Here is a 12,709-nt window from a genome sequence, read left to right as displayed (position 1 = left end):
CCAGAAAACTCTTGTAATCCAAAAAGGGCCTTAATGACGTGCTGATGCAAATCCTGTTGGAAATTAAATTCTGTGACTATTATTAGTCCAGTTGATGGGACCCACAGCTCATGAATCCCTTTGATCTCATCTGATGTACGTGCATGGCAATATTTGGGCCCATGCAGATGTGATCAAATCCATGGATCCGATTGGCAACTACAAGTCCGGCCCTTTGCCATTGACCCTACCTTGATTGGATAACCTGTGCCCCTTAATACAACGTCTTATGCTGCTATCCCTCTAAATAAGCCATAACCACATCATTTCCCCATAAATTGTAGAAAGGAAAAGGATTCCTTAGAAAATATTTTCCTGCACTCGAAAAACAATTGCCATAATCACCTTATCATTCTCATATTTTATCAGGAACGAATGATATAGCTAAAGATGTGGATGAGAATCCTGATCCGGGCCCACCAATAGGTGATATATTCACCCCTTTTTTCTACTTGGGACAGCTCCATCTAGTGTATTTATGACTATTCGTTTACACTAGAGTAGCTGTCCCAAGTAAAAAATGAGGGGAATATATCATTTCCCTACCAAGGAGAGAGAGAGAGAGAGAGAGAGAGAGAGGCATTTGATTTGAGAAGATTGTGATCAGGAACAGACCTCTGACCAAATTTATTTCCAGTGACTATCAGCCATCTCTGGATCAATTCCAGTTTCCATTTCACCTCATTAAAAACACCCCCCATTTTTTTTTATCTTGACCACCCCCATTCTACAGCAACACAAGGAAAAAGACAAACCCGGCGCGATGTTCCACGTACCTTTTTTCTTGCGCCCACCTCTCATACAAAAAGCCGAGCGCGACTTTCTCTGTCTCCCACTACAACACCAACCCAAATCCCAATAATGCGAATGCCTTTGCCAGGCCTTGTTTTTGTTGTTTTTCTAACCTTTTCCACTGATTGGGATTGGTGGCGATGATTCCAGTCAGAGTCAGAGCTGAGTTGGAGGGCCGAGTCGCGATTGAGTTGGGAGAGGAGAGGGGAGGGGAGGGGAGGGGAGGCGAGGACTAGGAAGAGTTGTGTGGAGGTGGGATGTTGGTGATACCCTGTGTGTGAAGCTCAGTTAGAACGCTTTCTGTAGAAGGTGGTTTCAGTCCCAAGGGTAGTGGTAGCCATGGCTGATTCATCACTTCTTTTACCACCTTGTCTATCACTTCCTCTGCCTGCATAATTTCATTTCAAATAAAATTAACACTAATTAACTAAGAGACTTAAGCAATGAAAATAGAGTAATCCCCAAGAAAAGAAAAACAAATTGGTATCATTTTCCTAACAAACATTTATCTAAAATGATTTTCTTTTTCCGTAGCTAACCAAGTTAAGCAAAACAGCTTGAATTGAGAAAGGTAGTAATACTACTAGAATCCTGAAATACATAATTGGACATACATAATAATAGCATAAATGTCGAAGCATTATAGGTTTACCGGATGAAGATCGAAGGAATTTTTTGAGGGCTTGTTGCTATCCAAACCATAACATCCCATGCCGTTCTGTGTTATTCAAGCAAGTGAGGCGATCATGTTATTAGATGCATCAAAATAACACGTGTACACTACGATGTTCTGATAATTGGTGCAAACTCACTTTGTCCGATATGCTTAACCAGCTGTTAAAATTCCCGAAAAACTGTCAGCTGCCTTTGACAGCTGGTTAAAGAATATGAAATAAGGTGAGTTCGGGCTCATTATCAAAACATGGGTGGGCCGATAACATTTTCTTATGTGTGTTCGTGTAAAATTATATGGTGTCCCCTACAGTGCTGCTCATAATAAGGGTAGTCCTACCTTCATTATACATTTCCATAATTAGATGTTAAAGATTGATAATATTACACTTGTTTTGGTATCATACACCTCTATTTAAAGTCCTCCATTCGCTCGTCCAAGTCATATGGCATAGTGTAATGGCCAATGAAATATTGTAGATAAAGTGGTAGATGATATCAAAAAAAAGGAGTGCAAATATCAGTCACTAGATATGGAAATACATATAAACAAGAGTCTTTGAATGTGTAACATATGCTCACTTGAGGAAACATAGAGCATGGGACTTGAGGAGGAACAATAGGGCAACCCCATGCATCTGCATGCATCTGAAACATGAGATGTGAAAAATATCAAAGACTAGTATAGACTAAACAGCAGTACATAATAATTCATCAATCAAGCCAATTTATATGCTCTGTTCGATAGAGAGATCAGATCCCCTCTTCCATTTTTGATAATGCTCTTTATTTACATTTTTCTGATACTTGTTTAAGGCTGTTAAAATTCCCAAAAAGTTAAAAGCCAATCAAAAGAGTGATGAGTGCAAATGACGGAGAGTGAATATAACTTCCCAAGGATATTATTAATTTATTTTCCATGTGTGTGTGTGTGTGTGTGTGTGTGTGTGTGTGTGAAGACTGCCAAATTGAAGGGAGCCCTTGCGAAAACCCAGCCACAAGGGCACTCCATTGGAACCAAGTCAGCCAACCGCAATTTCAACGCTGAAAAAATGTAAAATTAAAGGAATGATGAATGCAATTGGGAGACATGGATCCAATTGGGCGCCCTTCAATGTAGCACTCCTCTCTCTCTCTCTCTCTCTCTCTCTCTCTCTCTCTCTCTCTCTCTCATATGTACATATTTAATCTTTTTCTGTGAGTGCATGCAAAATTTCAATGTTAAATCCATACATTACCCCAGGATAACTCTTCCAAAGCCAATTTTCTGGAGGCTGCCACATTGGAAAGCCAGCATGGCTCCACATTTGGGTGCCAGTGGGGTGACAGCTGGGATGGCCCCACACGGGGTAAATCCGACTTGTGGGACCATAATTTGGATGGGAGGGAGGAAATGCCAAAAGCGGTCTGTGTGTGTAGCCCCTTTTCATGGGATCCCGCTGCTGTTGCCATCTCATCTCTTCCTTTGGCATGATGTGTCTTCTATGCATTCGGTACTTCTGCACAATAACAAACAATTGCTTCCATTCTATGTGTAAACATCTAAAACTCTAGCTTTACAGTAGGAAAATCTCAACTATAATACAAGAAATGGCATCATAGACAAGTCATGTGTACCATATAGTCTAAAACTGTTCCAAGCTCTAAGTTGTGTTGACATTGATCTCTATACTGGACTATATATACATATAAATACGGTGTTCAGAGACTGAAAATGAGGTGGGTGATGTTCTACTTGATTCCATTGCCTTTAATTTCCAATCTAGCTGCTACCGTCTAGTTACTTGCTGTGGCTCCCTATTTACTCTATTAAGTTATAATGATTAAGGCCGCTTAACCTTAGATTCCACTGGTTGGACAGCTTAAGCCCAAGAACCTGTCAGCTCAAAGGACAAACCTATCCAAAATATTCATCAATTGACAGGATCTTACAGGAAATTAAATCACACTTCAGAAAAGGTTTCTGTAGAGTGTAACTGCCACTTCTGTCAGCGTTTCATGTTAATTCCTTTCGTTTTCAAACAGAGGATGGCTTAGGTCATAAAATGTAGATTCCAATCTTCTTAATTACTAGATAAGATGGATATAATCACCTTGACTTCCTAAAATTGACTGTATGTGCCATGAAAATGCAGAGAATACACTTAAATTTTCACATACACAAAAACAAGTATATATTAATGTTTGGATCCATACTTAACATTCACACTCCCTTAATATTTATGGAAAATGTATATCTGCTTCAAATTTGAGATGATGAACTGCAATCTTGAGAATTGCACAAATTCTCTGAAGTTACGAAAATATCTTCAAAGCCTCAAAACTTTAATATTTTACGGGCGTGTTTGTTATCTTGAACTCAATTATGCCATATTCAAGAATTGGAGTGGTTATAGTCACTTTGCAAGTACATAGACTTTTAGAGTGCACCCACAAAAACATAAAGAGCACATATGTAATAAGCAACATTTACAATACAAACCTGCAGGTGGCTTGCTATATTATGCCTTGTCAACCCCTCCACTTTCATCATCTCCAGAATCCTAGAAGGGATGGCTTGGTCTATTCCCAATTGCTCCACTGCCTGCACAAATTTTCTGTGCAGATCGGGTGTCCAGTCCACCTGAAGGGTCAACGAATCCAAATAGAAACAATTTTAATATCGTTCCATTGAGCAGTTTCATTCACAAAGGAAAATTGAACGAAAAAAGAAGCTGAATGGGAGAAACAATTAAATCCTTTATAGTCCAAAGGCCAATATGCACCCTTTGTAAGCTAAATTACCTTGGTATTTTTTCTATTAGCTCTAGTGCCACGTGAATTCGGAAGAAACGTCGCCTTCTTATGGTTTCCATCCTCGACACTACATTCTACATTGTCTCCATTTTGCAAATGGGAAGATGTCATATGTTCTTTAGTAGTAATGCATTCATTAGTTTTAGAACCATCGGCCGAATCCACCTCCTCTTCATTTGCATCCCCTGCTGGGTTTGAAGGCAAATTCTCCTCAAGATAAACTGCACCATCCGAATGGTTGCATGTATTTTCGACAGATTGAATCTCTGAGCAACTGGATTTTCTCAATTCTGTGGATTCACCATCATGCTCTGTGCTCTCTTTCTTTACTGAAATGTTATGTTGGTCTTGAGAATCTTCATCACCCAACAACCTTCCAGGTTCCAATTGTGGGGTTGGAGGCGCCGGATACCTATCACTTCCCCAGGATTGCTTGTGTCCATTCTCTTGGGCTTGTGCAGAGTTTTCTGTTTCAAGTGGATTTTGGTTTTCGGTCTCTGCCGTTTCAGATTGATGCTGAAGAATAGAAACTACAGTTTCTTTGACGGGCTTCAATGATTTTGAGAGGACACTTTCCCCTGCATTGAAGGCCTGTTCAGGGCTAATGAACTCAGAAATCATTTCCCATTTTAATTCATGGTTATACACATATATTTCACATGGAACTCAAAGAAAGAATAATTGAAAATTATCCAATCTCGAAACTGAAATGAGACTAACCTAAATCCAAAAATAAAATATAGTAATGTGCAACAGAAACTTCATAGGTTAGAGCACCTTATGAACCACATGCTGCCATATGTTTCTCAGTTTGTCTTCCGATAGTGGTTTCTGAAGGAACTCTGCTGAACCAAGCTGAATTTTATACAATTAAAATTTCAATAAGAATAAACGCCATAGACACATATACATATATCAGTGCAGACACACAAAAAATCATGTACAGATTATGTATCTGGGAAGAGAGAGCTCACCGCTATGCATTTCATCATAGTGCTCAGGCAATGCATGTTTGAAATCACTGCACCAAACATTTTCAATAGTGTTAAAATTAGTATTATAAATATAGGACACTACCCCTGGTAGTTTTGAAAGCCAAGCATTAGGGTTTCTTTGGATACCTGTAAAAAGTATTTGAATATGATCTTATATGAAGTTAATTGTTATTTGAAAATAATGGCTATAATAGTTTTAGGAATGATATAGTTAATGGCTTCGAAGGACGCATTAAAACTCCCATTCGCAAATAGGATTAAATTAAAATAATCTTATCTGCAAATAAGGACATATTTTGGTGGCATCCAAAGAGGTTAGACAAGAGCTATGCTCAAATGAACTGAAACACTCAATAGTAATAGTATGCTAAGGTGGACATTAGGTGCATAAAACCCTAAATTGAATAGCATTTCAGGTTCATTTATCATCTCCACAATGAAATCAAGCTCGCTCTTAATAACAGAACTGTTAAAATAAAATTTGCATAACTATTAGATAAGATTATCTTCTTCTCTAATTTGTTGTGTCAATGAGAAGTTCCTGCACTTACTGATGGTGGGTAAGTCCCTAGCAGTCTCTAGAAATCTGAAACTCCCTTGGTTATTGCCTGTACTCACCTGTAAATCATAGAAGACCCAAAGAGGGGGCATAGGAATATCATAAAAATATAAGTACATCTGAAGCCCGGGTATTTTAGAAATAGCTTCAATTTTTTTAAAAAATTATTACCTCTACTATAGCAACATGGAAGCTCTCTTCATTATTTGAAATTGCTGCTAATGCTTCATTCTCATTGCAAAACATAGAAACTGAGAAGAGTACACAGAACGTTACAACTTGCAAATTGGGATTTCAACATCGGTATAAAATGATTACTGATACCATTTTCAAGGTTTAGTTTCAGAAGTAGCCAAAAATGAGGACAATGCATTAATGGAATCCACGTTTACTCATTGATGAATCAAATCAAGAAATCTTCAATTTTTTAGGAAAAATACAATGATTACTGAATCTAAGCCTCTTTTAAACAAATTTTGCAATTATTAACGATGTGGGAATACCTATCCGGCATTTGATCATAAGGAAATACCATTTTCATATTAAAGTATCCAATACGACCTTGATAATCACCAATTCCTCACGGAATACACCAGAAACTAATGCAGAATTTCAAGAAGCTTTCATAAAAAATAGTAGGACTAGGTTTTCATGTCTGTGAGTCAAAAAATACTATGAGGGTTCTGTTGCTTTATATATTTATCTCGTCTGTGATTAAGCAATCTCAAAGTTTCTGTATGATCCGATCAAAAAAGGAAAAATGACCTTTTTTTTTCATTTTCATACTTTGGGAAGATCCATGCACTCACTTTCAGATCCATGAAACTTTTTTTTCATTTTCGTACTTTGGGAGAACCCGAGTACTCTCTTTCAGATCCATGAAACAACTCTCAGATTTTTTTTTGCCAGTTTTGGAAGATACAGGAGCAAGGTAGCCTTTGTATTCACCAGTTTCATAGAAAAAAAAAAATAGGACTGATTGTTGAGAATTTCATTCAAAACATAAGTGAATTTTTTTATTTTCTCATTTTTTCAGACTGCATTTTAAGTCTCAATCACCCATCTTTAATGTTTACAAGAACGAGATTTATCACCCAAAATTTGCTCAATTAGAGAATTACAGAGGTATCAAATTCAGCACAATCAGCAAAAGACTAGGATCCAAAATGTCTATCTTCTGCAAAGAATCTAACTGGAACCATCAAAAGCTCAATAATTCGACTTTGCAAACGATGACAAAAACAGGGCAGCACCCGAATATTACTTAATCAAGAAAGAAACAACAGGTTAAATTTCTAATTTGGTAACAACCAAATGAACTAAGATGAAGAGAGGAAAATAAAGGTGGTTACCAATATAGTCCATTTCTTCGAGCTTTGATTTGATTTCAGAGGCCGAGAGGCGGTCTTCATCAAGGAGAAGCACCCTGAGACCTTTAGGAAAATCCTTCCATTCCAACAAATCATCAGCAGAACAAACCATAGCTGGTTTCACATACTTTCTCAAGTAATCAATGAGCGTTCGTGATCACCATCTGTCAAAATCAGACTAATTCTGCACAGACCCAAATGGAAAACCCCATCAAAATTCTAATATTCTGAACAAGGAGCCCATCAAAGTTGTAGCTATTTTCAAGCTCTGAAAAATCCAGTTCAAATCTCAAAAAGATGCAATGAAACTACTAATATGTCAAAACCTTATCTAACTCTCTAGAAAAGAACATGTAAAGATGAGTGAAATGAAGGTAGAAAAAAACATCTAAAAAGCCATTTGAATCTCCCCTAGATCCATGCAAATACTAATTAGGACTTCGAGAAAGATATATATTAAAAATTCAAGCAAGAAAGGAGCACACGACTTACTACCTTTTGGCTCATCAAACAAAGTGCACAAAAAACTCCTCTCTACAAAGTTTTCTTCTTCTTCTAGATCTCAGAGAGAGAGAGAGAGGATTTAGTGCGCTAACGGTGTTTTCATGGAGAGTTGCTGTCGGTTGCTGTAGACCACAGAATATACCAAAAACCATACAAAGTAGTAAAATTTCCATAAAAAACAGTGAGACTATGGAGTGTTTCAACCATCCATATATGCTTGCCTCAGGATAGGATAATCGGCACCCCCCTTTACAGTGGTGCGGATTATCCTACAGGGGTGAATTTATCATGCCTAAAATTAAAAAAACCAATAGAATCACGTGAGATGAAAGGATTTGAGATATACTATACTGTAGATAACAAATTGCTAAATAGACTGCTGCTTTTGTTACTCTTTCTTAACAGCCACATTTTTTGGCCCCACATGTGCTACATGTACGTGATCAGATCCATTGATCTAATCTATAGGCAAAAATCCAACCCATTGGTATCGAACTCACCTGATTCTCATGATCTTCGACCTATGGATAGGATGTTGCTAATTCAACATGAGTCTAGAACCACTTGGGTCGCCTCATGATGGTCTACAAGATCTACAATCCGATTACACAAAATGTTCTGGTGTGGGACCCAAAGGTTGATCGGTAGGATCAATCCTAACAGTAAATAATCCAGATATTGCATTGATCTCTCCATTAGAATTTAGAACCATCAATTTCCCAATTCTTGCTTGGACAATTGCCTGAGAAGTGCTCATTGTGAAATAACGAAATACCAAATTTCAGGTTCTCAGGAGCTTTACAATCATCTCCCACTTTGTAGGCGTGCAACTTCGGCCAGGCTCAACCCGATTTTGGCTCGGGTTGGGTTGGCATTTCCTCAAGTTGGGTTGGGTTGGGTTAGGGTTCGGAGAAGCCAACCAGATTTAATTTTTTATTTTGGGCTGAGTTAGACTGAGTCCTGTGCAACCCAACCCGACCTGAACCCCAACTCTGTACCCCTAATTTTATCGCAATTTCAAAATCTTGGGTCTGTCTTTTTTTCTGTTTTTTTTCGCATATTTTTTTTTGGCCTCAACCCAACCTAAGCCAAGTTGCACACTTACCACTTTGCCATTGAAAGAAAACGATAGGTCATATAAAAAAAAAATCAAATTGTAGCCGATGTTGCAAAATGGAGCAACAAGACGACTCGTGGTGTATCTTTGTTCCTTGTTTAATATATCTGGTAGGGGTCCTGCCTAACCCAGCTTACCTCTCAAAAATAAATAAAAGACGACTCGTGCCCACAATGATCTAATTACACCCATAAATCTTTACAAACAAATTTTTAAACTTGAAGAAAATGTTGGCATACGCACAAGCAGAAAATCACCTTAGCCTTATAATAGGGAAATGTCATCGGCACAACCATACTTTGATATTTGCACAGACCCAGCTATCTTTTCTTCTTTAATTGGTGAGAAAAGTATGGAATGTGGGCACATGTTTCGAGGAATTATGGATTTCGGGTACCATTTAAAACAAGAATGAAACACGGGCAATTCTTCAAAATCCGGTGGGAAAAAAACCCCAATACCCTTCTGACATCATGAGGACCAAGATGGAGTCCCCTTATGTTGGTCCTCATCATTCGCCTTTTTAGTATTTTACTATTTTCTTTTAGAGAGAAAATCTCCTGTAATTAATACATCTCACCACATTTATGTTTGGCGCACTGCACGAGGCTTATTTTGGTTTGTCTCTATGAGTATTTGAACCAGCAGAAGCTTGGGTTCAACTGGATCTTGGCCGTCGGAAAGAACTGCAGATGGAAGGATGCGTGACACGTTGGAAAAAAACTTTTCCGAATGGTGGCACCTTTATTGACAGTTGATTTGGGTCGGATTTGAGAGAGAGAGAGAAGAGAAACTTTTCTGAACGGTAACATTATTGAATACGTCTGTTTTGGCTTAGAATCTTTTCACTTCTCTTTTGGCTTATAATACAGCCTCTCTTTATGAGATTCCGTTAGCATACCCTATTATTTACGCCAGAGTACCAATTATTTTCGCCGGCGTACCCCTGAATTCCGTCGGCGTACACCCTATTTCCACTTACACCCTCTTTCCGCCTGCATACCCCATTATTTACGCCGGTGTATCCCTGAATTTCGTCGGCGTACACCCTATTTCTACCGGCATACCCCATTATTTACTCCGGCGTACCTCTGAATTTCGCCGGCGTACACCCTATTTCCGCCGGCGTACCACATTATTTACGCCAGCGTACCCATTATTTTCGCCGGCGTACCCTTGAATTCCGCCTGCGTACACCCTATTTCCGCCGGCGTACCCATTATTTCTGTCGGCATATCCCTGAATTCCGTCGGCGTACCACATTATTTACGCCGGCGTACACCCTATTTCTGCTTTCATCCTATTTCTGTCGGCGTATCCTTTAATATTCCGACGGCGTTCTCAGCCAAAAGAGACGTGAGAAATAAGAAAATATTCAATAACGTCGTCGTTCTAAGCCAAAAGAGACGTATTCAATAACGTCACCATTACAAGCCAAAAGAGTAGTGAGGACCAAAAGAGAAGTGAAAAGATTTTAAGCCAAAAGAGACGTAGTCAACAACGTTACCGTTATAAGCCAAAAGAGAAGTGAGGACCAAAAGAGAAGTGAGAAAAGATAATGATTAACTTCGGGTTGTCGGCGTTTCAAAAAAATTTCCAACACGTGTCAAGCATCTATCCGTCCCTAGTTATTTCCGACGGCCAAGGTTCTGTCAGTTCAAATACACATTCAAACGAGCCAAAAGAAGCCCGCCAATTTAATAGGCAGTAATGAAAAAAGGAGGACTATGTCGATGTCAGAAGGGTATCAAGGTTTTTTTACCACCTTATTTTGAAGAATCGCAGGTGTTTCATTCTTGTTTTAAAAGGTACGCGAAATTCATAATTCCTCGAAACATGTGCCCACATTCCGTACCTTTCTCTTAATTGCTTCTGAAAGCTTTTTGGGAAATGTAATAACCTTTTGACAGCCAAAAGAGATGGTTCAGTAAGGTTGCGACACGATGCTAATGTGCATCTCACTGTATAGATTCGTTATAAGATTATCGGCACACGGTGCGTTTGGATTGTTGTAATTGGCTGTTCGAATCTGCATCCTATTTCGAGTTTGCCCATTTACATGTTTGGTTTTAAAAAATGAATGGAATCTGGGGGGACCCAAATGACACCCGGGTAAAATTAAGAGACAAAAATGTGGGAAGGCCTCTGCTGGGACGGTTGAGATCATCTGCTCAGTCTGATATGTCAACTTAGGTAACCTCAAAAAACAATGTTATGCATCGATAAGTTAGATCTAGGTGAGACAAAATGTTTTTGTCCTATTATCCAAGTAACCAAAATAGATGATCCGTAGTTATCAAAGTAGTAGATGACAAATGTCCTCAATCTATAAACTCCTGTAAGCGATATAGACCGTTCGTTTGGATTCATGGGCACTACAGTGCATGATCTCAATCCTTTTCAACCAGTGGCTCAGAACAGATGACTGAAGTTAACGGTTAGGATTATTCAATCATCACTATCATCTCTAGTAGTGGGCCCATCGCGCATGAAGCTTGTAGATGAACCATTTGAAGCCCATGCACATGTGAGCATTGGGTCACAAACATGTCCAATATTTCTTAACATATTACGATATTTTACTATTCTTTGATGAAATGATAAATATCATTAGGGATATGCTTTTTTATTCTCTGAAATTCCTTATTATATTACATGAAGAAGATATTCAAATGTAGAAAGTGGAAAATCTACAATAATGGAGGTAGAAATAAGAAAGTTTAATTTAGGTATTAAACAGCTTATCTATCATGTCGGTTCATAATTCACTAGGTTTTTTGTGAATTATTGTGAACCGTATAAGTATGAGATTGAGTGAATTATTCAATATGCCACACATATCTTTAAATTTTTCTTGCTTTATCCTATGATCCTATCTACCAGCTTAGCTGGTCTGGTCTCTCACGAAAAAAACAAGAAAAAGGACTCTAGAATTCAATGCCTTGAGGTTATTTTTGATCATATACACATGTAGTAATAAATTGCCTACCTCGCTCATATCCTAGATCTATCTATACAGATAAAAAGAGGCAAGACTCCAAGATTTCTTATACATACTACCGTATTCTTTTACTTTTTTTTAGTGAGCCATCATTTTCAGCTTTGCATTAGGTGGTTTATCCATTATCCCCAGTCCACATCATAGAGAAAGTTTCTACTAGTTTGCCTTTCTCGAGAAGGACTTCCTGGTCAGTTATTCCAAGGTTTGTAGGAATCTCACGTCGACCCAGTTAGTTTGAACTCGGCAAGTCGTAAAATGTCATCGTGTTGAGGACGTTATGGAGAAATTATATGATGAAGGGCCGTATAAACACGTAGAGGGGGTACAATGGAAGTACCACCCTTGATATTTGATCCAACAACAGCTCATTTTTTAAGAAGCTGTTGTTGGATCAAATATCAAGGGAAATGATAAATATGCCCCTTTTAATTGCTTGGGACACCCAGCTACAGTGTATCTATGACTGCAAAGGGGCTGATGTACTCCACATTTGAAGGAAAGAAGTTGGGTGTCCCAAGTAATGAAAAGGGGCGCATTTATCATTTCCCAATATCAAGTGTGGGATGATGAGTACGTGTTTATACGGCCCTTCGTCATATAATTTCTCCACAGTATGATAACTTCATAAAGTGGGATTGATCCACTAGAAATTTAGAAAAAAATATTCAGGGTAGCTTTCATCATCTGTCTAAATTTTTCTTGCCTGGTCCTATGATCTTATCTACCAGCTTAGCTGGTATCTCTCACAAAAGAGGAAAGGACTCTAGAATTTAATGCCTTGGGGGTTTTGCTGATCAGATAGGTCACATTTAATAACTTCACCCATATCCAAGATCTATTCATCTATCTAAAAAGAGGCAAGAG

The 12,709-nt window shown here is 38.4% G+C and overlaps 1 protein-coding gene across 5 annotated transcripts; it reads right to left on the bottom strand.

Moving 5' to 3' along the window:
• Positions 1-605: 605 nt before the first annotated feature.
• Positions 606-7,917, bottom strand: LOC143877212 (two-component response regulator-like APRR2). Of its 5 annotated transcripts, none has more exons than XM_077379125.1 (12): positions 7,719-7,916; positions 7,206-7,407; positions 6,025-6,104; positions 5,846-5,912; positions 5,274-5,320; positions 5,077-5,154; positions 4,288-4,890; positions 3,986-4,126; positions 2,742-3,002; positions 2,086-2,151; positions 1,484-1,549; positions 606-1,219 (listed from the first exon to the last, which is right to left on the bottom strand). In XM_077379125.1, the coding sequence occupies exons 2-12, from the start codon at positions 7,333-7,335 to the stop codon at positions 1,064-1,066; spliced, it is 1,695 nt and encodes a 564-aa protein (XP_077235240.1). In that variant the 5' UTR covers positions 7,336-7,407; positions 7,719-7,916; the 3' UTR covers positions 606-1,063. The 5 variants fall into 5 exon arrangements, with proteins under 5 accessions (XP_077235240.1, XP_077235241.1, XP_077235242.1 ...); XM_077379128.1 differs by having other exon boundaries at positions 1,074-1,219; positions 2,737-3,002; positions 7,719-7,917; XM_077379126.1 differs by lacking the exon at positions 1,484-1,549 and having other exon boundaries at positions 7,719-7,917.
• Between the last annotated feature and the right edge of the window lie 4,792 nt (positions 7,918-12,709).

The sequence above is a fragment of the Tasmannia lanceolata genome, unplaced genomic scaffold (assembly GCF_043159265.1).
Source record: "Tasmannia lanceolata isolate RefF3 unplaced genomic scaffold, GAP_Taslan_0.1 ptg000005l, whole genome shotgun sequence".
In the NCBI taxonomy this organism is placed as follows: Eukaryota; Viridiplantae; Streptophyta; class Magnoliopsida; order Canellales; family Winteraceae; genus Tasmannia; species Tasmannia lanceolata.
The sequence above is the reverse complement of the archived record's forward strand: the minus strand, read 5'-3'. Positions and strand labels throughout refer to the sequence as shown.